General features: G+C 41.5%; 1 protein-coding gene across 3 annotated transcripts; it reads right to left on the reverse strand.

Moving 5' to 3' along the window:
- Positions 1-26,885, reverse strand: usp28 (ubiquitin specific peptidase 28). Of its 3 annotated transcripts, none has more exons than XM_069668587.1 (26): positions 26,772-26,885; positions 24,479-24,553; positions 23,801-23,921; positions 23,022-23,109; positions 22,557-22,719; positions 18,579-18,665; positions 18,262-18,399; positions 16,650-16,720; positions 16,471-16,547; positions 16,131-16,279; positions 15,904-16,031; positions 15,719-15,814; positions 15,476-15,649; positions 15,177-15,385; positions 13,842-13,912; positions 13,451-13,679; positions 12,765-13,100; positions 11,196-11,338; positions 8,851-9,141; positions 8,375-8,470; positions 7,343-7,521; positions 6,880-6,958; positions 5,187-5,266; positions 4,515-4,638; positions 2,822-3,020; positions 1-1,401 (listed from the first exon to the last, which is right to left on the reverse strand). In XM_069668587.1, exons 1-26 carry the CDS (start codon positions 26,814-26,816, stop codon positions 1,226-1,228), a joined length of 3,624 nt encoding a protein of 1,207 aa, XP_069524688.1. In that variant the 5' UTR covers positions 26,817-26,885; the 3' UTR covers positions 1-1,225. The 3 variants fall into 3 exon arrangements, with proteins under 3 accessions (XP_069524688.1, XP_069524697.1, XP_069524679.1); XM_069668596.1 differs by having other exon boundaries at positions 11,196-11,335; positions 24,479-24,556; XM_069668578.1 differs by having other exon boundaries at positions 24,479-24,556.
- Between the last annotated feature and the right edge of the window lie 33 nt (positions 26,886-26,918).

The raw sequence follows: 26,918 nt of genomic DNA on the forward strand, positions 1-26,918 counted from the left end.
CATCAAAGATTACAGATGAAAAAGCAGAGTGAAATCAGCAGCAAGAATTGGCTACCAGATAATTTATTCATGATTCTTCGTTGCAACCGTCTCTTTGAAAGCACTTGCATGGCTCACAAAGAAGCCCCCAAACAGAGGAGGGAAGGCACGGTGCAGTCCAAGAGGGCACTATGAAACTTATACAGTGAAGTATTGCCCCTGATAGCTGCAGGGCTTAGATTCACAGACACCTGTACATCTATCTGTAGTAGTTTGTTTTTAAGTTGCACAGAACTCCCAGCCATTAAAACCTTTTATGCATGATTTAGATATCTTTCTTTCTTTCTTCTCCTACATGAAAAACGTCCTAAAATCTCTTTTGGAAAAATAAAAAGTAATAAAAAACATTTTAAAAAGCTCATAAACAGTACTCTTTACTGTGCAAATCTTTTTTTTGTATCTAAATAAATGCCTTGTTGTGCGCTCACACTGCTTAGCAACATGACAACAAACACCACTCATCCAGTCACTTCCTGCAGAGTTGAGCGACAGTCCAGTTGCTGCCAGTATTCAAAGCGAACAAGTTTGCGGCCAATAAAACACGTCCATATCTGAGCTTTACAGAGTGTCACGCCGTTATTCTTCTGATGACATCTTGTTGGCCTGATGGATAATAACTCTGCTCCTCGTGCAACACAGATGAGAGCAGCTTCAACATCTTAACAGTTCTCACTTAATAGGAAAATGCTCAGAGCAACTACAGATACCAGAACTGGCCATGATGGTAAGTAATGTGCTCTTTGAGGTCTAAAACATGTCTTGGGATGTTAACTAATATCTGGTGAACAAATAACTGCGTTAGGATCGCCACTTCAGGGATCATGGGAGGAAAAAATAAAGGTTTGTGACCGTTTTGGCCTCCTTTTGCAAAACCTGCTGCTGCTTTAAGGCCAAAAGGATTTTAAAACACTTTTTTGAATAATTTTGTGTCTAAACTTCATGATGTCATAAAGCGGATGTATTTGATCTACCTCTAAAGTGTGCTTACAACTTTCTATGTTAAAACATCAAAATGTTATGCAGTGCAATTCTAAACCAGCAGAACATATAAATACATCATTTGGCTAATTGAAAACTACTTGCTGTCTCAACCTCTCAGTCTGTCAGCTCAGAACGATCCATCAGCCAGGTTGCTTGCAGTTTTGACGCACGGTTCAAGGAGATGTTGGAGGTTTCATTCGGGGCTTTACTTAACAGTGACCACGGATGTGTTGTGGAGGGACTCCATGACGGCAGCCAGGCGACTGCACAGGTCATGGGCTTGGCTGACGTGGACTTTTGGTGGGTCTTTAAGAACTACAGTCTCGGCTGATCCGTCCAGAACCCTGGGCAGAAACTCGCCCAGCTTCACCTGCAACGAGGCTGAGAATAAAGAAAGAGAAGAAGACATTGTTAATGTTAGTATCCGTGTAGGTTGTGACTAAGTCCAAATTAAATGTTTGATCTGTTTTTTAGGCTTAATTTCAGTTTTGACATTTGTTTTTTGAGTTTCATTAATAACTTAAGTTTTGTGTTTCTGTGGAGTTTGTAGCGACTATTTACACTATCGAGCACTGTTTGAATAAGTGAAACCAATTTTGTTTGTATGTCCTGCTCTATTAGCATGTGGTACGGAAGCCCAAAGCAGACATGCATCCAAACATTTTATTTACTCTATTTTCCTGTGACAATGACTTAACTTGCTATTTGATTTGTTTTCTCCAGATCTCGACTTATTTATCTTGTTATCTCGAGATAACAAATCTGGTTCTCATGATAACGGGATAATTTTCTGTCGAACTAGAAAACAAAACAACAGGCTGGTCTCTGTGATATTACAGACATGGACATGTCATGCTGGTATTGCCCACACTAATGAGGTAAGTTAAGCCTATTTCTGTTTGTTTTGTGCTTTTGAAACTCTGGAGACACGAGTTATGATCATCTGACGTTACGGTGGTGCAGCGTTGTTATCTCCAGAAATGACTAGTTATCATGGGAAAACGAAGTACATAAAATGTGTGGATGTCTGTCCGCTTAGGGCTTCCGTAATGTGCAAGAGAATGCATGCAGAGGAAGAAGAAGCAGATATGGGTCTAAAAAGTTTCAAAATGTTCTCCAGTGAATGCTTTCATCACAGAACTTCATGTGCAGAATTTTAGTCATTATTTAATATTTTAATAAGTGCCTTTATTACTGTGATTGAACACATTTGACAGTCAATACAGAACAAAACCTCCACAATCACTTCCCAACGTGGCGGCCTATTTAAGCTGCACGATTTCCGCTCTCTCCCTCGGTCATTGCCATCGCTGCCCTGCATCAGTAGTGCGCTCATACTTTCAGCCCCACCACCGCCCCAGCATCCACCTGCAGGCTCCGGCTAGGAGGGTTTAAGATATTATCTCATCACTCCTCAAATTTCTGCATGCAAATTAAATCTGCGAGGAGTGATGAGATTGGAGCTGAGACGGCAAACACAAGCTGTGTTCTGCTGCTGCAATAAACATTTAAAACTATCACAGACAGAAGTTGTCTGACTGATTCAATTATGTTGCAATAACAGAAACCTAATGCTGACTTTACCAAACTTTGTTAAATATCTTTGGAAACTGTCTAAAAGTTTGTAGCGCATAAATAAACTCAGTTTAAAAACTCTCCAAAGCCACCTGATGTAACCTTTTATCAGGGACTTTAATTTATTTAGCTTGAAAACAAGAGTTGGAAAATCGAGACAATAATTGGATGACGAAGAACATTGTTATAAAATGTGTCAATGAGGTGTTGGTTAACCTAATCTTACCTTCCATGTCCTGACCCAGGCAGCAGCACCACTGGCTGCGGATGCTCTCCATGGCGTCCCGGTCCTCCTTACACAAAGACGAGTCCCGGCTCATCAGGTGGAGGCAGGGGATGACGGCCTCGTCCATGACGGAGATGCCTTCCTCCACGCTGGGCTCCTCACCGCTGCAGAACATCTTTGATGCGCTCTCGTTCAGTGCCTGCGTGGAGGATGTTGTGAGGAGGAGATAGTAGAAGGTTATTGTCACAGGGTTTGCTCTGTATTTACTCTGTAACACAGTGCTTTGCAGGGAATCATCCGTCACACATACATACTGATAAGAACATTTGTGCATACAAATTATAATCAGATTATTTGTCCAATATGGTGTTGGCTCAAGGCTGAAGGTCATGTGATATCAGCATTAAGTCCAGTACATTAAAGTGGAATTTAAGTTGAGTTTATTTTCAAAACTTCTGGTATTTATTCCAGAAATAAACTCAACCACAACTTTACGCTCATTATTTCCAATTGATCACAACAGAAATGTAGCATTGAACACATTGTTGACAGCATTGTACAAACTTTCAGGACTGTAGGTACAAATTAAAGCCCTGTGCCTCTTACTGAATATGTTTTTCCTGTTACTGACACCTGGTATTGACCCTTTATACAGTAATGTTGGTGAGTTAGTATGTTTGTCTTTCTGTCTGTCTGAAGTTGGTTTAAATATTGGCCAGATGTCATGAAATTCGAGATGGAAATTGATTACTAAATGATTTTAATAACTCTGCTGCAGACCAAAATTTCTGCTACAGACGACATATCAAAATACAAGAGCAGACAGCCATGAGAGTTACGTTGTTATACTGTAAATCCTTTTTTAAAAACGTATCATATTCAATCTAATAGGGCTGCACGATTAACCGATTAACAATGGCAATTGCAATGTGCGCATGTGCAACAGTCACATTGCAGGACGTGGGACACGTCAAGCTGTTACTTTAGTGTTGCTCAGTGCAAAACTATAACTTACCAGGTTCTAGTTTTCCAAGACTAATCTACAGGAGAAGTCTGTCTGATATCACACTAGTGCAGCTCTACACCTGCCTGTAAACTGTAAACCAGCATGTGACCCCGCTGACGTCACAGATCATGCCGGCAGGATGATCGCTCATGCTTTTAGTTATGCGTGGTGGCTTTTGTGTGTGTATATTGCCATTATCAGCAGCACCTTGTCCTGGTGCTCGTTAACACTGTGGCCACATAAACAGACCGTTTACGGAGCGGACGTGCCGCAGAGTGTTTAACTTTAGGGACTACACCTGTAGTGCACACAAAGCACGAGGTTGTGTGTGCAGACAGGAAGTAGGAATATACATTTGAACACGGTTAGAAATGGTAGATAACGTATAAATAACGCAACTGCAGCCCACAAATCCATTAGTATTTGTTTTATAAAGAACGTGTCGCTCCAACTGTACTCTCTCTTTCATGTGGGTGTCAGAGCTGAACCAAGAGTGGTTAAAGTAGGAGAGGGGTTTTGTTTAGTTAGAGGAAAATAGACTTAAATTTTTTTTAATTATTAATTGTATTTGTACAAATAAACACACTGCATTTATCTGGTATAATTTCCTGTGTTTTTTTATGTCGCAATAAATACAATCTAACCAGTTTTTTAGATGGAGTGAGTTCAGTTTCCCGAGCTACTCACAGTGAGGCACTTCCTCCTGTACACCGCAATGAGAGACTTGTCCATGCCTCGCTTCTCTCCGTTCTTCAGCAGGGTGGAGTTGGTCTCGTACGCATGAGCCAGGTAGGTCAGCGCCTCTCGCATCCTGCATAAAACACACATAAACCAACAATCACCCTGTCGTTCTCTACACCTCCTGAGTCCCACTATGCTACTGGTAAGAAACACCTTCTTTATTAATTAGAATGAGTGCGTTAACATGCTCAATATTATCACTCTGGGCCACTCATTGTGCTTCTTTCAAGGGGCAGAACTCAACAAATACAGTTGGATGATATTAACAAGTTTAAGAGCCATTAAGAATGTACTAATGTCGGCATTTTTTTCTTCTATGCCTTACAGGACCAGCTTAACTTTATTACCATCAAAGTTAATCCCTGCTATCTCTAATCTGTTTCTTCTTATGCAGAGTAATAGGATTAATAGCTACGTTCAGGGGCTGTGATTCTAACAGGAATGTGCTGTTTTCTCTTTGTTGCTTGTGTAGTTTAATATTTGCATCAGTGCTCAAGTTTAAGAATAATCGGGCATGTTTTAATGGATGAGCATAAACAAGCAGACTGATGTTGATCCACAGGAGTGTTCTGGAACATGCTACATCAGGTAGTGTGGTTGTGAAAGGTGGACACTTACTTCCCGTGCTGGTAGTGCTCCAGCCCAGTCAGCAGGTAGACAAACACCGTTCTGTACAGCCTGTAGTCGTCGTGCCACTGCTGTGAGAGAGAACAGACAATCACATCATTCGGGGTTTGTTGTTTGAGCCGTCTTGTAATTGCAATTGTTAGATCACTTTTTTTCTGCTATCTGAAACGAACAAAAAACAGGCTTTATTCTCTTCTTTAGTTTCCTTTCCGATTGTTAATTTGTCAGAGTGAAAGTTTGTCGTCTCTTAAATCAGAAAGGTGGGCGATATTGTGAATTTTTATTGTCAGCAAATTTGAAGAAAAACAACATAACCAACATCTTCTCTCAACTCTTAAATGTCCTAATCTTGTTGTCGGCTTCCAGGCCCAATTCAATGGGTCACTACTAACCAAGGTTTATGTTAGCCAGAATCTACCGGCTTTTCACTGGTATCACATGCAGGTGTCCGGCAGATAAAGATATTAACAGCCAAAATATATAAAATATAGGGTATGAAACAGGATATTGTGCTAATTAAAAAACGTGTTGCCAAGAGAATATAAACTTAGAAAGCCTCCACTGCTAAAACATCGAGAGATGGACAGGACGGATGGAGACGGACAACGGCATAGTGCGACCCATCATTTGTGTCTCGGTACTCGGCCAGATGCAGTGTCGTTGATGACAGCACAGAGTGGCTACGGTGGGTGTAAATTCCATGCGGCCTGTGAAACAATGATCCGGGATTTCAGGTAAATCTACTCCGACAGGGCAAAGCTGGTACATATTGCCAGCACAATTCCAGGCTCCGTTTTCCTCAGTGAGGCGGCTTCTCAGGGATGTTTTTATCCAGTTCTGGAGCGAGAACCCGCGCTAGAACTTGCAGGGTGTTAAAACTTTGCTTAAAAGAAGTAAATTGTGCACTCGTTTGACACCACTTTCAGATTAATTTCCAGTGAATCATCGCAGAAATGACAAAATAACCCAGAGGAGGGGTCAGCCCATTCAACCCTAAAAAGAGTAAGGTCATGATTGTCAGAAGTAGAGAAGACAGAAAGTCAACCTTCCCTGACTTTTATCTGTCTGGCACTGCACTCAGTGTGTGCAGTGAGATTACATATTTGGGCCATATTATCGCAAATGACCTGTCTGATGACAAGGATATCATTAGGCAGCGTCGGAAGCTGTATGCTCAAGCGAACATGCTGTGTCGTAAGTTTAGCATGTGCTCTGTATCTGTGAAGATCTCACTCTTTAGAGCGTATTGTACACCTTTGTATACTACTTGTGGTGTCGTTATAAACAAGGCAGCATTAAAAAACTCACAGTGGCTTATAATGACAGCATGAGGCTGCTGCTGAGAGCTTCAAGAAGCTCCAGTGCAAGCCATATGTTTGTCAGTGTCGGGGTACCTGCTCTGCTGTTTTACGTAACCTGATGTATAGATTTATGTGTAGGGCATCTGAGTCAGAAAGCGACTTAATCGCTGTTCTGGCTAACCCTGTACGCAGTTCTGTCAGATTTTCTTCCAGACTGTGGAACCATTGGGGAACTTGTCTGTATGTTAGACATTGAACATTGTGGAAGGCTTTGTATTTTATTTTTTATTTTTTCTCTCTTTGTGTGTGTGTCTGTTTTTTGTGCTTTGTGATATGGATCCCCCTGGGTCTGAAATAAAGAAATAAATATTATCAGACAGTACCAGGTATTCATCCATGTCCATGTCCTCTGGCTTGATGAGGCGCAGCTTTGTTCGGGCCTCCCTCATGATGCTGATGGCTCTGCATGTCAGAAAACACACATAAATGCTATGAACAGGATTGATGCAGGAAGGGTCATAACATGCTGCAGTTCTCTGCTCTGGACACTAGATGGCATTGTAGTCGTGCTGTATGTTCTACTGCTGTATGTAACTGCTGCTGCTTTCAGTAAAGCCTTCCTTCCAGCCGTGTTTTACCTTGATTTGTACAAATCAATTAATATTGTCTGTCCTGACAACTTGTTTAAATGTGGAATGTCTGTGAAACTGCGGTTGCTCATTAATAGGTTGTGTTTGTGATCCTGGTTCTTTTATTGTGTCAGTTTCATCCTAGATTGTGACGATACCTTATTTTTCATAACTTTTGAAAACATGATGGGGGTATTTGTCTGGTATCCATGTTTACCTCTCATCGAAGCTCAGGTTGCGGTCAGTAAACTGCTCCAGCAGCGTCCTCTCAATGATGCGATTGGGGGCCTTGTTCTGGAAGAAGTAGACCAGAGAGTGCTGCAGACGAGGGTCCTCCTGGGGTGTGGTCTCCTCCTGGGAGATCTCATACAAGCGGGAATACTCCTCATGGAAGGCCTGAAGGAACAGTGGGGAATCTATCTCAGTTTAATTACATCTAAATATGCACATATGGGTATAATCAGGAAAAGTGACCTCAGAATGACTTATACAAGAACTGAGTACGTTTCAAGACTGTTTGTAACCTTCTTTATTCAGAATGGTTGAATACAGTTTTAAGATCTCATTAGTAAATATCATAGACTGTATAAAAAGATGAATGACATGACAGCTCCCTAAAAGAGAAGCCAAAACATCTCTAATCAACACGCCGACGTGCCGGATCTTTGCTGTTTTTTTCTGTTAAGTTAAATGTGTGTTTTGGTTAATGGAAGTGGCTACAGGTGGCTCCACTTGCAATCTCTACTGCGCAGTCTCTTGCTGCAAAAAACGTTACCAGCGCAAGATAGCAATTTTGCACAATGGGAGTAGACGGAGTCGTCCATCTTTATATACAGTCATTGGAAAATACATACTTGAAAACCCACATTTCTGTGTTGCTCAGTTTTTTGTTGTCATTAAAATGTGAGGATTCATGAATCTTATAAATCAAAAGAAAGATTTAAGCACTCTACTTGTTACTGACTTTGACCTTCTTACATTTCAAATATTTTTTAGAAATTCAAATACTTCTAATATCATTCGTGAACATAAATCTTTTTTTTCCCGGTTTCCGATTCTTTTAATCTAATTAACATTGGTAATTGTTTATACAATATATAATGAATGAAGTGCTCTTCAGGGGCATTAACTCGAAGCCAACAGGTACCTCAAAACATTTTAATCTATTTGTGTGGATGTCCTGATTCTTCTTCTTCATCTATTCAAGTATGTAGTTAAGACTTTTTTTTCTATCCCTGGATGATGATACCTTGATGAGGCCGGCCTCAGGTCCTTCCTTATCAAAAACTTGTCGGGCCTTTGCGATGGCAAGAATGACGCCCTGCATGGCTGGAGTCAGCATCATCTAGGAAATGACCATGAGCAGTGAAAAGGACAAACGTAAGATATTATAACAAAACTGGGCAGCAAAAAATGACGACCATCTTAAATAAGAAAAACTAATTAACAAAGAAGTTATACCCTGTTAAGTACCAGAGAACCAGGACAAACCTATCATTTTCCTATCGTTTCAGAGATCAAGCTTGGAAAAACTCAAGGACAAACTTAAAGGACAAAGTTAAAAACCTTGCTGCATCTCAGAAGACACATTTAAGGCTCTTCTATTGCATCTATCTTTAAATGTCACATTTCCAGTGATATTTGGGGCTCTTATTTGCCAAGTTTACAAGTGAAGCGAGGTGGTATTAGCCACTGAAGTCACATGACATTATGAGACATTCTTACCTCTTCATTGTATCCGTCAGCATCGGCTCTCACCATGATCCTGCCCACATTCGGGATCTCCACTTCTGAGACCTCGTTCTCAGTCTGCCGCTGTCTAGCCGGCCGGACCTCCTCCTCCTGCTGCTGCTGCTCCTCATCCTCATGCTTTGCTTCACGTTCAGGAGCTTCTCCAGAAGCTTCTGGCTCACCTTCAGCATGAGGGCAGAGGTCTGACCCCTGTGTGTCGTCCTTCTCCTTCTCACTGAGGTCAGATGGTGGTTCTTTACTGAGCTCTGCTTCAGGGCCAGGAGTCTGACAGAGAAAGATTTAACAAAATGCACATTACTATGCCTTCAATTCATCCTATATCTATATCTGCTTATCTCTTGTTAAGAGTTCTGAGGACCTTGTTCCTTTCCAAGCACACTTTGGAAGTCTACTAATCTCTATAATCAGATTCTGCAGATGAATACAATGGAGCAAAGTGACTTAGGGCGTGACCCGCTTTTGCTAGTTACACGGCGCATAATCTGGGCATAAACCGAGGTACAAGGCGCAGAGGTTGGCTTCAGTCCCATAATTATTTATCGCTGTATTTTAGGCGTAACCAATCAGAGTGTCAGCTCTCATTCCCTTTAAGAGCCAGGTGCGCCTGCAAGCAACAAGGCAGATTTCAGCCTTTGTTCTTATGTCCCCAGGCTTGGGCCGGCATATTTAACGGTGTTCCTTCCACTGTGCCCCTGCACACGCAGAACACACACACGTCACTGTACGATAAATGTCGAAGCACAGATTAATGTTAACTTAAAACCACTGAAACAATGCCACTGCCCAGCAGAAACCATCATCGTAACTTCATTAACTATTTAAATCATCAGACACGCCGTCAGGTCCGGACAGGATCTATGTTTATTAAAGTTCTGTGTGCTGACCATCAAAGAAAGGTAGGCTGTTAATGTTTACTTATTGTTGCTGCTAGATCACATGGCTGTATTCTCTGGTGCGTGCGTAATGGACACTGGACAGTGTATTAATATCTGTGGGCACGATTAACAGTGCCACAGGTAAGTTTGACACACAGTTTGTTTGAGGATTATAATAAATAAATGTACCTGCTGTGCGTCTCCGTGTGTGCAACAAGGAGACGGGTGTGTTGTGAACTCGACGATATATGCCTATGATGCGCCCTTTAAATACGAGGAACATATTGCGCCATAGACTTTAGACCAGGTTTTTGTTGGTCTATAGCGCAGTCACTTTCTGCGTCCTAAAGATAGCGCTAATGTGGGTGCAAGATCACTTGCTGTTTACACATAGTGAGAGGTGTTCGATAGGGCCCAGAGTCTGTAAGCGGGGGACAATATTTTTTGTTTGGGACGTGTTCTGGTTTCCGCTTGTAGTCCAAATTGGGTTGTCTGAATCTAAATGTCTGAATATCTGAATAACCAGAAGCCCTGAAAAATTGGCCTTTACTCCCTGAGGCTATATCGTCATTCCTAAATTGGAAGTATATGAAAGGACTTGATAGAGTTCCTCCATTTAGAAATGCAACCAACACCTGTAGAGTGAGGTGAACATATTTGGAAAATGTCTGTTCATCTTAACTTGGAAATAAACACAACACCAACACCCACCGCCAACTGGCTCTGACGGTGTGTGAAATTCAAAGTGTCTATTTGTATCCTGTAAAAGGTTGATCTTATTATATGTAGTCAGGTGGGCCAGGAGAAGCGGCCTACATTTGGAAATACACTTACAGGGAATATTTACTGTAACTAAGCAACACCTTTATTTCATAGCATCTTATGTAAAAGACTAAATGTCTTTTTAGGCAGTGTGGTGCTGTTTTACTAGACTACGTTGGTATTTATTTTTTTTTAAAGATAATTTTTTGGCCTTTGGCTTTATTTATAGGACAGCTGAAGATAGACAGGAGGTGCTGGGAGTAGAGAGTGGGGGATGACATGCACCAAATTATCAGCAGACCGGGAGTCGAACCTGCGATCAGTGCAACGAAGACTGTAGCCTCTGTACATGGGGCGCCTGCTCTACCGACTGAGCTAAACAGCACCCCTACGTTGGTATTTCTAATAATTTTACAAGTAAAAATCAGAAAATAATTGCGTTCAGTTTCCTCTGAACAAACTGCTGACTGTCAATCATATCACTTAATAGCAGTCATTACTTCTGACCTTTTACCTATCTGTGGCCCGACATCAAGCCTGGACCTCCATCGCTATGCTAAGTGGAGACATCAGATCCTTGACCCACATGTACATACTTTATTTTTGTGGCCTAGAATTTCTGACCCATTTTCCACGGACCAGGGGAGAACAGGGGGGCAGGGTGTTACAGACTTTCCCCACCTGACTCTGAAGCTCTTTCTCAGCTGTGGTGGAGCTCTGGCTGGGTCCCAGGGTGTCAGTGACTGCAGCGCTGCTGGTGTCGTCTGACTGGCAGCCAGGGGTCTGTGATGGTGGTGGAGGTGGAGGTGTTAACTCTGATTCTTCTGGGGTCAAAAAGAGAGGAGAGGGCTAGACTGTGAGTAAACACACACGACCATCATGTAAAGTATTGATCAGTAGCTAATTTTCCTTGGATGTAATAGCACTATGTACTAGAGGACCTCCATGAAAGTTCCAGGCAATAAAACCCATGTCTTATCAACCTACAGAGGTAACAGATGCCTGGAGAAGTTCATTCATAAGTGTTGCCTACACATACAGAGAAAGATAAGGGGCTTTGTTTTGTGGCAGAGCTCCAATCATTTGGTATTTTACTAACCGTGAAATTCACTTTCCCTGTCTGTATACTAGAACACTGCCCGGTGAATAGTGCACAGTGCACAGGTGTAAAGAGAGGTGCAGAGAAGCTGCACAATGGTAGTTATTTGTATTTTGGTAAGTAATATAAACCCAGCTCGCTCTGTCTGTGGATATACAAGTGCAATGTATAATATATTCAGGCCAAAACTATCGTCTTGATAGATAACTATTGTATGTAAGGGATAATCTATCCCATCATGCATTAAAAGCCAGAAAGTATAACACAAGACTGATGCTTAAAGCACCTTTTTAATAACCAAACAGCATTTTACATTTGCCAAACATAATTATTCAGTAGTGTCTCTTGGAAAATGTGAAAAACCTTACAGTAAATAAAAGTGACAATTGACAATTTATTAGTGGTGTGCGAGTCATGAGTCAATCATTCAAAATGAACGGCTCTTTTTAGTCACTCGGGAGTCACCCCTCCACGCTACTAGCCACTGCAAACTGCAAATTTGAGGTGAGACCACCGTATAAGCCTCGACCTCTGATAAAAACAACCACTTTAACTCGCTCCCACAGTCCGGCGCCCGGAGCTCGCTCCTTGCTCTGAGCTGAAGGTCTGACTCGAGTTACAAGACACCCTCACTCACTTAGTACCCGCTCTCCCAACACGCCACAGAGCCCCCACCGTACAAATCACTCATCTGTTAAACAGACTGAGGGACTTTAACAACAAAACAGTTCTAAAGAAAATCACTTTATCACCACCATTGTGTACAAGAGGTTTTTTTTAACCTCAGAGTTGTTTTAAGTTGTTTAATACTGCAAATTTAATCTCTAAATATTAATGAATATCAGCAGAGTGCTAAACTGGAAGTTAACTCGATCGGGCGATGGACGTCTCTAGTGCGCATGCTCCATGGGCGCTTGGGCTGGTGGGGATTCAAGCTCTGGGTAACTGACTCAAGTGACTCGAAAACCAGACTCTCTTTAGTGAGTGACCCATACAAACTTGAGTTTATAAAAAGAGTAGAACGTCCAGTCTCTAGTTTTAATGCCTATATAAAATATTTAGTATGATGATCGTGCAGTTATCTGAAAAAACAAACAATGGGTTGTAAGGGTAATAAAAGCTTTCCTTTTTCTCTAGTCACCACTACAGACCTTCAGGTTTCTCTCTTGAATCACACTCTGGCTCCTTCTCTGTTTCTGGTTCTGGCTGTGGCTCTGATGAAGCTCCCTGCTCCAGCTCTTCAGTGTTCGGTCCTGACTGGGGCGCTGGCTCTACTGGTGTTTGTTGTGTGTCGTCTGGAGTGGGGTTTGGGGGCTCTGCAGAGGCTGTGGACTCTCCCTGTGGGGCTGCAGTCTGGCAGAACTGCTCTTCCCACTCACTGAGCTCCTGCTGGAACCAGCGGTTGTCTTCATGGACGTAGCGTCTGAGGACGGGTGGCAGAGAGTCCATGCCGAGCAGCACCTGGCCTGTCTCATCATCTGTGTCGTCTGGGTGGAGGATGGGGAGTGTCAGATAATTAATTGCAAGCAAGGAGCTGCCAAGCTTTTCACATGTGCCTGTACTAATGTATTTTTACATTATCCTGTGGTACAGCATCTATTCCTAATGTACAAACAAAGCAATATTGTTCCATCTCAGTAAAATCTGCTGCTGCTGACACGACTGCTGCTATTTTACACATCATTGGGCTGCTTGAGCAAAGACATATGTACAGTTTACTGCATAAAATACTAACTTTATATGTCATGTTTTGTGACGACAGAAACCTTTAATAATCTGAGAAAGGATATCAGATTATTGCAGTTTCAAATAAATCAAATAACAGTCATAGACGTACCTGTAATAAGTTGGGGTAGCCTGTCATCGATGTACATTAAGCAGTAGGCGCTGGCGTTGGTCATGCCACCAAACGAGTCTCGCTCCAGCTCCTCCCACGAGGACTCAGTGATGCTGATATCGTTGTACTTCATCCAGCGCTGGTTTGCATGATCGTAGATGTAGGCCCAGTAGTGACCTGCTGACGCCTGGCCTTCATGGACGAGCACCGCATGGAGTCTGTAGGGAACCTAAAAAAAGAGTCATATTTGTGTTCTTTACATTCCATTGCTTTATGTTTCCCCACAGAGATCAAGACGGTTTCATGTTATCTCAGCTGATGCTACTGTAGATGTAAAACATGTAATTAAATTGCTGTTTGTCAGAGTGAATAAGGGGAATGTAAATCTCACCTGGCAGAGGCTGTTGTCTGAGTACATGCCCTCCAGCATCTGAGTGAGCTTGTCAATGCTGGCCTTCAGCTCTGGCACACAGACAAAAGAAAATAACACAAAAATGAACATGGTGCACCTGCTTCCAAGTGGGAATTAATGTCTTTTACATTTTTATACTTGTTTTCCCCATAATGTGAAAAGGTCTCCTGTTAATATTCAAGTCAGACGAATAAGACTCGACTTGACGATTCACATACAATACATATTTTAATCTGTTGCCGGACATGAGTCATATAGAGACGCTCTTTGTGCAGTTGAGCAGCTCTGCGCCAATGAAGTGGTCCCTTCTATCATTGAGGTGAACTGAGGTTCTTCCCGCTCCTTCACCAGTTATCTAACTGAGGTTCTTTCCGCTCCTGCACCAGTTATCTATCTATGACCACTTTTACATTGCAATTCCGCCACGGTGCCACAACGAAGTAAATTGGAGTCACAAGTTGTTGTCGGCCTTTCCCCCGGAGAGATTACGGATGACCGTAGTGATGAGAAGACCTGTTACTTTACGTTTCCCCGTACGCTATCTCACTGGGCGAGCGAGCGCAGAGTCCACTACTTTTGAAGGGTAATAAATGAACAAGTGCAGTCAGCGACCACCACAAAAAGAATCTCCTCTGTGGGAAACATGAAGTTAAACTAGGTCATTCATGAGTAAATGGATACCCCTCGCTCCTCTCCAGGACCACCCTCTCATCCAAATATGGTCACTTATGGTGGTGACAACATCCCGAATTCAAGGTTTCATTTTAGCAGTCGAGAAACCAATGGGTGGAGTCACGGTGGCTACGTCCATGATTTATAGTCTTTGGTTTTACATAGAACACGAGGAAAAACAGAGGCGTACTTATCCCACCTTAAACTGGCTGTGTAAAAGGGACTTATAATTTACATGTACTTATATACCAAGTATTTTAGTGAAACCAAGATGAAAAAAAAAACTTGTCAGTATTTTTTGCTGCACAAACAGCTAAATAAGAAATACTTTATTATAAATTAAAGCTGCTCTAATAAATATAATTTTTCTATTAACAGTTGATTTAATAAATGTGTTAAATTTGTACTGTGTCACTCATTCTAGAGAACGTACAAAATTAAAAACTAACTACTGACCGTAGTGCAACAATGAGCAGCTAAAGGGCCAGAAACAGAGCCCATGATGTTAAGCTAGCTAAAGCACATTGAGACATGTACAGCTTTGTTGAATAAGAATTGTGAAAAAATGAAAAACTGCTGTTAGAAACAATCTTATAATAATTGTTGAAAGCATTGTAAGCCTGGTTGTTTGCATTGACGTACCATTTATGTCATTCTCTACTTCGGTCCTCCAGCGCTGTAGGCAGGTCTTAACAAAGTGCAGCTCTTCTTCTGTGATGCTGTGGGGGGCTGGGTGTGGTGGACAGTCGATGGGGTGTCTGCACTGGGTGAAGGGTTTGTATATGGGGGTCCGCTGACAACTGGAGACACCGGGAACGAGGCCTTCTGCTGAATCTGAGTCAGCGGGTTCACTGAGGGAAGCAAGAAAACAATCAGTGTCTGTTTTTGTTAAACAAATGTAACACTCTTCTTATACAGTTCTCTGGTTGACTGTAGTTAACCTGCTGTCTTTGGAGCTGGGTTCACTGAGGGGATGGCTTGTAGGAGTCGGTGAAGTTGGTCTCAGATCTTCAGCTGGGGAAACACTCGTAGGCTTCGTGGTGGCAAACTCCAGGACAAACTGCAGCATGTCAGCCAGAGGATACTTGGTGGGACCTGAGCCATAGTTTTTGTAGCTGTGAAGACGACACAGTTAGTATATGTTTAAAGTATTCCACACATTTCGACTTTAACAGGGAACTTACCACTCAAGTTTCTGCTGAAGGGCAGCGAGCTGCTCCTTGAGTTTTTTCACCTCTCCTCTCCTCTCGTGGGTCTGCTCGATGTTTTTGTGAAGATATCTGTGCAGAGAAAATCACCAAAGTTGATCTGTTGAAACTTAACTAGACACGAGACGTGTCTTTGAGTGTGTTATCTGCACAAAGCTCACCTGTCCATATAAACTATTTGTGGGAACTCCAGTTTCTTGTGTATCTTCTCAGGACGACCAAGCTGGGTGTTGAATTCGAATCTCGACAGTTCAAACGTCAAGACTGGAGGTAACTTTTTGAACCATCTCTGCAACCAAGAGGAAACAAAAACCTCTTAGCAAAGCATTAAATTAAAAATAAAACACTGAAAATAATTCAATTTCTGCCAGTTGATGAAAGTGTTCACCTCTCGGCCCAATGTGACACTGTGATCTGAATGTAGTGACTCAATCTCCCTCTCAACCATAGCTCCCTCTAGGCATTCGTCCAGGTTGTTGAAGCCGTTGACTTGCAGTGGGTACTGCCCGAACTGCTCGATGTTACACAAAGTCTTACCTAAGCAGAGTCACACACATGTGAGTGAATGAGAACATATATTAAAGAGGTTTTCATACACCATCACCAGAAGGCTAAAAAGATCAAAGAGCAGCGGTAATATGAGGATGAAGGATGAAGGACTATTTCCTGAGTTATGTTCTTGTGCAGATACACTGTAACAGGCTAACGAATGTCACCAAAGCTTCTACCTTCATGTCTTCTTTCTGTCAAAAAGGTACCATAGAAAAGCTGGACCATCGGGTTGTGCTGTTTGTCTTCTGCATTACTGAAAATAAAACACAACATTATATTAGCTTAATTTAGCAAACAAAGAGAGAAAAACAACAGGTCAAAAACTGTACGTGGATGGCAACAACATATAACTTACTTTCCTTTAGCTGCCAGCTGAAATGCATCCTCCAGCCAGTCAAGCAGTTTGTGGGAAAACTCACTGACATCCTAAAAAAAGGAGAAAAAATGCTCTTTGTTTTGAGTGTTGTGATGCAAATGTAACCAGGTTAAAATTATCTTTATTTTTATGTATGAAATTCCAACAAATCCTGTAATATATCGAAGAAACCACTGAAGCTGATGTGTTAATACCTGTACTGTCACTTTAAGAGGTCGCTGTTTACGTGACGTCAATAATGCGCTTCTCAGTTTGCACTATGCTCACTGAGAGGAGGTAAGGATCATTTGTCTGCTCAATATGAAACGCTGCTGTGTGTAATTATAAGTTACTCTCTAGATTGTGAACATGCAGCAGAGTTGTGCTACTTGAATGTGAGTTTTGTGAATGCGCTTTTAGAAGTTTACTAGTAGACACATGTTTCCGAGAGCTACAGGGTTTCCCGTGTGTCAGGGGACTGAAACCCGCGTTTGTGGAAGAAACTGAGATTTTTCTTTTGACTTGTACAGAGACACAGCCAGTACAGTTAAAATTAGAAGCACATCAACAGAACACAACGCAGACAACACTCAAGTAACAGATGTGCATCCAGTAAGATTTAGAACTGCTGCAGGCCAGGCACGCCCGTTACACATAGTTGCGATTGCTGTTATTTTAAAGGATAGAATTAGGTTCAAAGAATCAACATCATCACATGAATCAACTTTGATCCCAGAAACAGTTGTAAACATAATTATTTGCCCTTTTCACAACACAGCCTGGCAGAGCGCTCTCAGTTGGAAAAAAGTTCAACTTTTGGAACACCACCGTGCTTGTCAATGTCCCTTCTCCCTCACTGACCGATCAAAATCAAGAAGGGGCAGGACTAACGATATCAACAACAATGGTGGAGGAGAAGCTAATCCTTTCGTTTTTTTGAGGGTACAATTTCCTGTCTAGAGCTGCAGAAGACTTTCCTCACCTAGCAACAGTAAGCGTCAGAGGGAAGTGTTCTGAAATTGAGGTCATGGGTGCTGCCACTGCAAAAAATGCCCTTAGTGGACACACGCCCTGATGCACGTTTAGGCACGAGCACAATCTTAGTTTATCCTCCCAAGACACAAACACAAGTCTCACTCATGGGAGAGTTGTGAGAGTGAAAAGAGAGACAGTGGTGAGCATAGAAGCAAAAATAAAAGGTAGTTAGAAGTGGCTTTACTCAGAACTTCAGAATGTTTTTACTTACTAAATAAAACAAATATATACAGATGAAACACCCAGGCAGCGTCTACAGAGAAGATGTAATGTCGACTGAAATGTTCACACCGACAGGATCCAAGACAAAATGCAAATATCAAGCGCGTTTGATCTGAGAGGATTCTCTCCAGAGGCGGCTGTTTCATCTCAACAGTGGAGCTTCAGCCCCCTCACAGCTGGTGGTAACTGAACAAGGTATACTTCCCAAGATGCAACATCTCAATTTCCTAGGGAATGTCAATTGCCCACGTTGCTCACACTGCTTTGCCTCATCGACACATGGGAGGCCCTGTTAATAAACGCTGGCCTTGAGTTCAGATTTTTTTTGTCATTAGAGAAAAAAAAAAGCTTGTACCTGTTGGGCCTCATTGGTCCTGAAGGCGTCTCGCAGTAACTCCACTGCAGCAGAAGGATCCACAAACCTGCGAGTGGAGCCGACCATGAGGGCGAACAGACAGCGCAGCTCCTGCATGAAAGCTATGTTCCTCTTGTCCTGATCATACAAAGTGAGAGTCAAACTTCAAACCCATTACACATCACACAGTTGCTTTTTTATCAACAGAGAAACACCAGCATGTGTGTGATCACTCTCTCTCTCCTTTATAATGAGTGTTTTCAATGAATTAAAATATGTAAACAAAGGTCTGTAAAGTGGAGTGGTACTTTACTCACAGAATGGCTCTTACACTTCTCCAGTAGTCGCTCGGACAGATGGTAGTTGAGAACCAGCCTCCTGAACACGGGCAGGTGGAACAGAGACTGAAACAAGCAACAAAATAAGGACCATTAATGCAGCCTTGCAGTTGAGGTCGGATGTTGCTGAATATCATGCATGCTTGTGGTGGTCTAACCTGGAGATATAAAAGGAGTAAAGGGGCCATTAGTTTAGATTATTTGGTTATGATTTGAAGCTGTGCGACTAATATTATTAATAGATTTTGATTTATAGTTAGGATGAAATTAAAAATGTAATCTTATTATTGATTTCTTTACTTCAGTTGAATCAAGTAGCTTGTTTTTCCTCCTTTCCAGAGCGTCTTCAGATGCTCCTCACCCTTTCAGAGTGTTTAGGAGATGTCAAAAGTCTGCAATCATTTCTACAGACCATACATTCATTTTTTTTGATCATCAAAAGGTTTTAAAGATTAATTTCACTATAATCTGCTTCAGATTAAGATTAAGACAACTTTATTTATCTGAAAGGAAAATTCAGTTTCTACAGACCATACATCGCTTCACAGACAGCAGCATCAGGAGTGTGTCAGAGACAAGTAGCTGGCACTCTCGTGTAGCACAGAGGGCTGGACAAAAATTTAAATTCACAGTTAAAAGTTTAAAATCAATAATTAATAATATGAATAAAATAAGGCATTCTAGGATGCATTACATGCCTACATTCTGTGAATGTCTAGGCTTACAGCCTTGGAGACCAAACAAGTGTAAAAGTCCGACTGTGGTTAAAGAACAAGGAAAACAATAAAAGCGTTTATTCCAGGATACTACGGTCGAGGTTTAACAGCCTGATAGCAGAGGGAATGAGGGACCTGAGGGCACTTTGTGAATTCACTGGACAGGAGGTGGTCATATTGGGTAATAATTCCTTTAGCTTTTTGGACTACACGCTTCTCCCATCTAAACATTCAGATAGTTTTAGGAAAAAGTACAGAGCGAAAAACCAAGACAAAAAACTGTGTGGGCAGGGTTGTGAGCATAAACTGTAACAAACAGAATAGATATTGGGCCCCTGAGAGCTATTTACAAGTTGTAAATTACAAAGCTTCTTATCAAAAACCAAATTTTGGCAATAATAATGAGGTCAATCTTTTTATTATTATTTTAAAGATTATTTTTTTGGCCTACTTTATGCCTTTCTTGATAGAGAGAGGACAGCGTATAGTGTTGGAAACAGGGAAAGGGAGAGTACCCGGCAAGGGGGCCGAGGGTGAGGTTAAACCCAGGGCCGCCTCTGCACATTGGACGCGCTTTAACCGCTAAGCTAAACCGGCGTCCCCAGAAAAGTCCATCCTACTCTCTTCTATAATTTGGGGGACAACAAATTAAGTGAATGCACTGAAAATTCCAGTCTAACAACATTTTGAGCCTTTATATTTTGTTATTAAAGGTGTAGTTAAAATAACAGTAATGCAACATTTAAATTAAAAAAGAGGATCATTAAAGAATAGTCAGATTTTTCCATCAGCTTTAATAAAATCACAGTTCCCTATGAATCAGATAATCAGATAAGATAGAATAATCAGATTTTTTTCCCTTCAGGAATATATCAGGAGATAAAATGTCTCAGTAACCTTTTGGAAAAAGTGTTTAGAGAACAATTTCCTGAATTTTGGGGTATTTTTATTTAATTTATTAAAGCACATAAACCATGCTGTTTGTTATGAAATACTTATTTCCAGAGATAAACTAAACGCATTAGTACCAGTCGGTTTCTGGTATGTGTCGTGTGTGGTTGTGAGCAGAGCCTCGGAGCACTTATGAACATCTTGATATATATTTCAACTTGAGGAGGAAATTCAATTACGCCTTATCTCAGTTTTACTGTAATTTATACCACAAAGGATAACAGAGGGAATATGAGCAGACAACTAAATCATGTGGTCACTCGGCCTCTATCTGATAGCATAATTACTTTGTTAGGGTAGACTGCTTTATCAGGAGTCAGGCTCTGTTGAATCTACACCAATCAGTTCAGTTGTAACAAACAAACAGGTATAAACTGAGCACCATTTGTATTCAAACAGCTCCGCCTCATTTCCCCGTTTTTATTCTAAGGAAATTACTGCTGTGCTTATAACGGTGTAGAAGCATATCTGAGTTCAACAGGGACAAACAATCAGCGTCCCCTCTCCATCCATTTCAGGCTCAGAGGAAGTCCGCCGCTCGCTCCATCATCGCTTCACTCACTATTTAATTATCCTCACAGCCCGTGCATCTCAATGTAGGCTCCAGTTTCTCCCGAGCCACCTGATAGGCCTGACTCAATTCAGTCCTGGATGGACTTGTGATAGAATTAGCAACCAAGAGAAAAAACATATGTGCTCATTTAGCTGAAATGTGCCCACACCTTTCTGTTTTTTTCCTGATGTTTCTGATACCTGTATTATGACGGTATAGAGTCTGTTCAAAGGTGAGATTTAAGGGAGATCTCTCTTTAGTCAAAGTGTTTCTGCTGTCAGTTTAATTTATAGAACTGCACTCAGGGAGGACATAACATCGAGCCAGGTAACAAAAATACAGTGGATCACTCATAAATTAACCACTTATTTTAAAATGTGAAACATAGAAACTACATTATAAGGACAGGTCAAAGCCAAAAATACTATTTGCTGACTGCAAACAAGGTGCAACACCTTCTGCAGACTAAAGTTAGAAATCTTGGAAGTAAGTCCAAGTATAAACATGTTTGTAAAGCCAAGTAAGAGAGCTGTGTTAAGCATTAGCGGCAAAAGATGTGGGACACAGAAGTGGACACTTAGAAGGAGCCTAGAGCACCTAACAGTCTGTGGGCCTTTCTCAAACCAGACCTCCCCCACTCTCACTCCGGTGCAGAGTGAACTCCATTTGACGTCACAGTCACGACTCACAGGTGAAGGGCTTAAATACAGCGCCGAGCTTTGCGACAAACTCCCCTCACTCTGGGGGAGACAGGAAACTTGTGTAACCATGGTTTCATGTCACACAAATACAAAAACTACGTAAATACCAGTGAGGCAGAGTCATTAAAATCACTCCACACTTTTCAATCTGATGTCAATGACCTGCTGAGTCCCTGTAAATATAAACACTTAAAACCTTTCACTTGTATCGTTTCTAGACAAGAAAATGGTTTATTAGCTCCTGAATATAATGTCAACTTTCGTACTTTAAATGACGGCTCGATCTCATTTCATGACGAACATAGCATGCCGCTGCACCTGGTCAGTAAGTCAGCATCGGTGCAGACTCGCCGGTGGAGGGTTTGGACAGCACTCAGTGTGGCTGACCCCCCATTCGAGCCTGCAAACAGTGGAAGTGCGTATGGAGAGGTTGTAGGGAGTGGTTTGAGAAAGGCCATATAGTGTGTGTGTGTGTGCCGTGCAGATGTATAATGAATTTGGACTGTGACTCTAAATACTTTCCTTTAAGTGTGACACATTCACAGATCCCCATCCAAACCCATATCACAGGAAACTACCACTGTGAAGTACAGCGGAAATGTGACCTTCATGACAAACGCTGAGCTAAGTCAAACACTTTGTACTCTAATCTACATTTAAACAGCTATTAAGCTTCCACAGCCAAAGATACCATATTAAAACTAGGCTTAAGAAGAACCCTGTGCCCTGGTCCAGTAAAGAGTAATCTTGGACTCAGGATGATAAATGGTTATTATCAAACGATATATTCTTAATATTTCTTTCAGACAATTTTCCATATATTGAGCAAAGAGTCTTAAAATAGTACCATCGTCCTCGACGCACTGATCGCAGGTTCGACTCCCAGCCTGCCAATCTGTTTGGTGCATGTCGACTCCCACTCTCTACTCCCCACATTTCCTGTCTCACTTCATCTGTCCTATCTAATAAAGGCAAAAGCCAAAAAATAATCTTTAAAAAAAGAAACGATTTCTCATCTCGTTCTTCCCTTTCTCACCTGGATGACTGCACTGAACCAGCAGGTGTTGCCCACATTGCGAATGCCCACGGGCCAGTCGTCCTGACGGATCCAGTCTCCAGGGCTGCACATCTCACTCTGGGCCTCACATCTCTTCCTCTTCATTCTCGCTGCATTCTCTTCCGCACTGACCTCCAGAGCCCTGCAGTGCATCAAATTCTACATGTTAAAGAATTGAACTGATAAATCTATTCAACACAGGTTGTGTTGTGTATGCCGTCTTTTAGCAGACAATGGTTATCATAATGAAACCTGGAAACTGTTGATGACAATTTTGTGCCTATTAATTGCACTTATTGCTCTTAACCAGTCATTGAATTACAAATGCCAAGATCAAAGGATCAAATCAAGGATTTGTTGACATCCGTTCAGCAGTAAAATAAAAAAACAAGAACAACCATTAGTTACAAATAAAGTCTGTAAACAAAGCAGGTTCTGTGCTACCTGTGGAATTCCCTCTCCTCTTCCTGGGCATTGTGGGACTCCTGCAGGCTGAGTTCTATGGCCGTCTGCAGTTCATCTTTAGGAATCCCTGAAGAAACAGACAACAATGTGTCAACCCCGATCCATCCATCCATGGGGATGAAGCGGGATCACCCCTGACTGATCAACAGTCAATCACAGGGCTGACACACAGAGACAGACAACTTTTCATGCTCACATTCACACCTACGGGCAATTTAGAGTCACCAAATAACATCACAAGCATGTCTTTGGACTGTCGGAGGAAGCTGAAGGACCCGGAGAGAATTCAGGCATGCACAGGGAGAACATGCAAACTGCACACAGAAAGGCTCAATGTATCTGAACTGGGATTCGAACCAGGAACCTTCTAGCTGTGAGGCAAGAGCACTCCCGATACCATAACTATAATCAAAATAATATACATAAAATACTTTTTTTAAAAGAAAGACGTAGAAGAAGACCTACTATTCTGATAGTTACTCATACTAATACTTCTGTTTTTCATTCCTTACAAAAGTACTTCTGGCACTTAAAGTGTGAACAACTGATTAGAAACCACCATAGATTATCTCTGAAATCATGACTTCAAAGACAAGCAAACATACAGAATTATTAGAGAGTTGGAGAGGCCATGATAGCTTTGAGCCATGCTTGGAGTGGGTCTATTCAGAACGGGTAAAAACATTACAGATATTATTACTGTAGACACTTTGTTCAACCTAGTTTATTTGAAATCCACAGGTCAGTTCTCACTGTACCTTTCTGGCCCTCCCACTCCTCTCCAGAAGTCCCTGACTGCTGTGGCTCTCCAGGATCCTGAACCTCTGCAGGCTGGGTCGTCAGCAGTCCAACAGCATGTCCAATGTCACCCTGACTGGCCTGAAGAGAGGGGACAAGGACAAGATAAGACAAATATTCTGGATAATTATAGTGTCTGCAGGAGATTTAGCAAAACAATACACCACAAGAACGAATTGTACCACCTTCAGCCATCGTTTATTTTACTGTTTATCATCACTTTAACAAGGTTTCTTTTTAATTCAGGCTCCTGGGGATTTCTTTGTTTGCAGTTGTGTTTCAAATAAAGCAGTGTGCTGGGGCGGATGCTGGTCACCTGGGGGAGCTTTTTAATGTATTTAAAGTGTTTTCTTTACCATAAATTACACTTCAAGAACAGTATGGTCTATGTTTTAACTAACTAGCCACATTGCTATAGTCACGGACTGCCAAGCAATTATCTACAGACATTCATATTCCCCACAGGATGACATGATTCATAGATATAGTCCCCAAACACCTCTTTCTCTAATACCACCCTAAAGCTACTGTTTACCTTTATTGTACCACAACTCCTCAGTCTTAAAAAGCAACATAATCTTTTTTTTTATCAACTGCATTAACATCTCAAAAGGTGATGATAATTTTAGAGGTCTTACATTCAAGGCTCTGTAGAGAATCTGTGGGTCCTGGATGCCAGTGATCTCCCTCAGCTGGTTGATCAGCATTTCGCTCTGCTGAGGGAAAAGATTGGACATAGAAAAAAACAATAGTCAGCCAAATGGACAAAACTGGACCACAAGTGGACCTGTGTAACCGATATTAACCCTTGGAAACCATCACACTTTTTTTCACAAGGGTCACACTTATAGTCCACCTTGCTGCACGTACTGTTTAATGGAACAAATCGCGGCCTATTTGGCACCTTAGGGTAATCGCTAATGGCTCACTCATGGCCTCACTTTTAGCCTGTGACCCAGATGGGTATATCTGGAGCTGAAGGACAAATGTACAAATGCCAGCCTGCCATGCCTGTGAATATGAGGTCAACATGTTGGTTGGGTCACAACAATGGCCTAAAAAAACAAAGCCAAGTTCAGTGGATTGGATAAGCAGTATTAAAGGAATAGTTTGATGACTTCTTATCTGATAAAAGGAGGAATTCATTCAAATGTCTTTGGAGCGTTTATGAGGACCAAATATGGTGCAATGGTGGATTCTCCATAAAGTAACTGGTCTGAGCCAAGAAATTATCTAGCTCTTAACCACCCCCCAATAAAACAGCTAATTTTAACATTTACACTTTGGTTTAAACAAACAAGATATTAAGTGTTATTTGATGAGCTTTAGAGGTGCTGGTAGGCAGACTATATTACAGTTGGACAGAGGCAGGCTAACTCTTCCCCCTGTTTCCAGTCTTTATGCAAAGCTAAGCTAACTAGCAGCTAGTAGAAGCTTTGTATTCACTGTTTGGTAATGTATTGATAAGCAAAAAATATATACATGTATATGTAGTAAGTCTTAGGTGTGCCGGTGGACAAAGTTACCTTTGGACATAGCAAGGCTAACTCTTTTACCTCTTTGACTGGTCATTCTACAAAGCTGAGCTAACTGGCTGCTAGCGTTAGCTTAGTAATACTGATTAATAAGTGTATTTCTTAGAGTTTCAAATAAATGTATGATACCTTGCTAAACATGCCAACATCTAATTTCCACATTGACACCAGTAAACACAAACTCTCACAGGCCGTGCTATGTTTTGACCTAATTGACGGAGACATGAAGTGCTAAAAAGAAATAACACAAGTCTGCTGAGCGAGAAGCGCTATATTAAGCCTGCTTCCCCAAGAGCAGGTGGACATGTCAGGGTATCTCTGACACATATACACACGTACACACACACACACCACACACACACACCACACACACACACACACACACACACACACACACACACACACACACACACAGGAAGCCAAGAGCAGGCTGACCAGACTTATATGGAGTGCAGGGGGCTATCTGAGACCCCCTTAGTTAGCCTCTATTTTAGTCTACTGACATGGATAGCTCAGGCCTCTGTTTATCATTCCACTCACCATGCCACCAGACCTGACTGACAAAGGCACTGGGTGTCTCTCTTTCTCTCTCTCACTCTTTCACATACACACCTCCCATGTCAATACTAAACAGAAGACAGAGGCATGATTTTTTGACATTACATAGCACCACAGAATTTCTACTGTATGTAAACTGTTTCCATTAGTACATTCATATTGAGAGGCCTTGCCTAATGCAAATTACTTGCCTGTTGATAAAGGAGTGGCCTGTTTGAATGGCTATAAAGCCAATTACTGACACATTTTTATATGTAACACTGTACAATAACGTGGCTAACTTGTATAAACGAAAATTCAAGCAAAAACTAAATTAAATATCCTATATTTTATATTTATTTACATTTATGTCGCTGTGGGCTTTTTGACGGAATAGGCAATGTTGATAAGTCCTGTGTCCAATGAATATAAAACATAATGCATTTGCTTATCATATTAGTTGAATTTGTATTATTATAATGTTTTGATTAAATGTTGGGTACCTGTCTACACGAAGTTAAAAAAAAGTAGCTTTCATCAATCGTTAGGTAGAAACTATATAGCTACTTAAAGAAGCAAATTTATAACGGAAGTTTGAATTTGATTAAATTAGAAGCAGTTAGGGGTAATTTATCAGTGCCGAATTCATAAGACTCGACTAAAAAATATTATAGTTTTAGGTGTTTTTCCTGATTCCTTGTTTACACAAAACGACATCAAGGGTAACTTTAAAATTGCCGATTTACAGTACATATTTGGGCTTCGAACGACAGAGGGATTAGTGTTAGTTGCACAGGCATTCCGATACAAACATGTCAGTTTTCATGTTAATAACGGTCCCATCATCCTTTGCGCTCACCGAGTTCGTTGAGTTTTCTCCATTTTCAGTCTGTTCGCCTCTCATTGCAGATAAAAAGCTTAATTTCTTGCCGTTTTCCCCAAAATGTTTTGAGCCCTGACTTCGAGTCACACCAACTCCATCTGTCAGTAGCCGAGAGCGACCAGC

This window comes from Semicossyphus pulcher, unplaced genomic scaffold (assembly GCF_022749685.1).
Source record: "Semicossyphus pulcher isolate SPU_LCO1_2020_fin unplaced genomic scaffold, fSemPul1.0.p SCAF_10, whole genome shotgun sequence".
Lineage (NCBI taxonomy): Eukaryota > Metazoa > Chordata > Actinopteri > Labriformes > Labridae > Semicossyphus > Semicossyphus pulcher.